Below are 1942 nucleotides of genomic sequence, written 5' to 3'. Positions count from 1 at the left end.
ATTTTGGCATCCCTTCATTGGCTTCCAGTGTCTTTCAGGATTCATTTTAAGATTCTTTTATTTGTTTTTAAGTCTTTGAATGGTCTTGCTCCATTGTATCTTGCTGAGCTTTTATTTCCTTATAGTCCCTCTCGGTGCCTCAGATCAGCTGACCAGCTCTTGCTTGAGGTACCGTGGGCCAGGCGTAAACTCAGAGGGGACAGAGCGTTTTCCATTGTGGCTCCTAAGCTATGGAATGCGCTGCCCCTTTACATCAGGCAGGCCGCCTCGTTGGCTATTTTTAAAACTTACTTGAAGACTCACTTGTATGCTTTGGCGTTTGATATGCTATGAGACTCTGTTTGGGCTGAGTTTTGGTTGATAGTATTTTGTTATTTTGCTATGTTGGTTCTTTTATGTTATTTTATTGGTATTTTAATATTGTAGTTGTCACGTTTTTAGATGTTTTGAATTGTATCTTATGTTAAGCACTTTGTTGGCCTCGGCTGTGTTCAAGTGCTTTATACAGTGCCTTGCGAAAGTATTCGGCCCCCTTGAACTTTGCGACCTTTTGCCACATTTCAGGCTTCAAACATAAAGATATAAAACTGTAATTTTTTGTGAAGAATCAACAACAAGTGGGACACAATCATGAAGTGGAACGAAATTTATTGGATATTTCAAACTTTTTTAACAAATAAAAAACTGAATAATTGGGCGTGCAAAATTATTCAGCCCCTTTACTTTCAGTGCAGCAAACTCTCTCCAGAAGTTCAGTGAGGATCTCTGAATGATCCAATGTTGACCTAAATGACTAATGATGATAAATAGAATCCACCTGTGTGTAATCAAGTCTCCGTATAAATGCACCTGCACTGTGATAGTCTCAGAGGTCCGTTTAAAGCGCAGAGAGCATCATGAAGAACAAGGAACACACCAGGCAGGTCCGAGATACTGTTGTGGAGAAGTTTAAAGCCGGATTTGGATACAAAAAGATTTCCCAAGCTTTCAACATCCCAAGGAGCACTGTGCAAGCGATAATATTGAAATGGAAGGAGTATCAGACCATTGCAAATCTACCAAGACCTGGCCGTCCCTCTAAACTTTCAGTTCATACAAGGAGAAGACTGATCAGAGATGCAGCCAAGAGGCCCATGATCACTCTGGATGAACTGCAGATATCTACAGCTGAGGTGGGAGACTCTGTCCATAGGACAACAATCAGTCGTATACTGCACAAATCTGGCCTTTATGGAAGAATGGCAAGAAGAAAGCACTTTCTTAAAGATATCCATAAAAAGTGTTGTTTAAAGTTTGCCACAAGCCACCTGGGAGACACACCACACATGTGGAAGAAGGTGCTCTGGTCAGATGAAACCAAAATCGAACTTTTTGGCAACAATGCAAAATGTTATGTTTGGCGTAAAAGCAACACAGCTCATCACCCTGAACACACCATCCCCACTGTCAACCATGGTGGTGGCAGCATCATGGTTTGGGCCTGCTTTTCTTCAGCAGGGACAGGGGAGATGGTTAAAATTGATGGGAAGATGGATGGAGCCAAATACAGGACCATTCTGGAAGGAAACCTGATGGAGTCTGCAAAAGACCTGAGACTGGGACGGAGATTTGTCTTCCAACAAGACAATGATCCAAAACATAAAGCAAAATCTACAATGGAAATAACACAAATAAACATATCCAGGTCTTAGATGGACTGGAGAAGCTGGGGTTCAAACCAACACTATGGTTAGAGGAGAGGTTGTTCTGCTTTCTGAGCCACAGCACTGAACTACTGTATTTATAATTGGTGCCCTCAATCCAATATATACAGTGCCTTGCGAAAGTATTCGGCCCCCTTGAACTCTGCGGCCTTTTGCCACATTTCAGGCTTCAAACATAAAGATATAAAACGGTAATTTTTTGTGAAGAATCAACAAGTGGGACACAATCATGAAGTGGA

At 41.6% G+C, this 1942-nt stretch overlaps 1 protein-coding gene across 1 annotated transcript in view; it reads right to left on the bottom strand.

Moving 5' to 3' along the window:
* Positions 1-14: 14 nt before the first annotated feature.
* The window catches only part of LOC109963596 (matrix metalloproteinase-25-like), an 18428-nt gene continuing 16500 nt past the window's right edge, over positions 15-1942 (bottom strand). The window contains exon 8 of the mRNA XM_020606249.1: positions 15-21. Within this exon, the coding sequence (XP_020461905.1) occupies positions 15-21 (7 nt within the window). The remainder of the gene's footprint in view (positions 22-1942) is intronic.

Source organism: Monopterus albus, unplaced genomic scaffold (genome assembly GCF_001952655.1).
Source record: "Monopterus albus unplaced genomic scaffold, M_albus_1.0 scaffold76.1, whole genome shotgun sequence".
In the NCBI taxonomy this organism is placed as follows: Eukaryota; Metazoa; Chordata; class Actinopteri; order Synbranchiformes; family Synbranchidae; genus Monopterus; species Monopterus albus.
The sequence above is the reverse complement of the archived record's forward strand: the minus strand, read 5'-3'. Positions and strand labels throughout refer to the sequence as shown.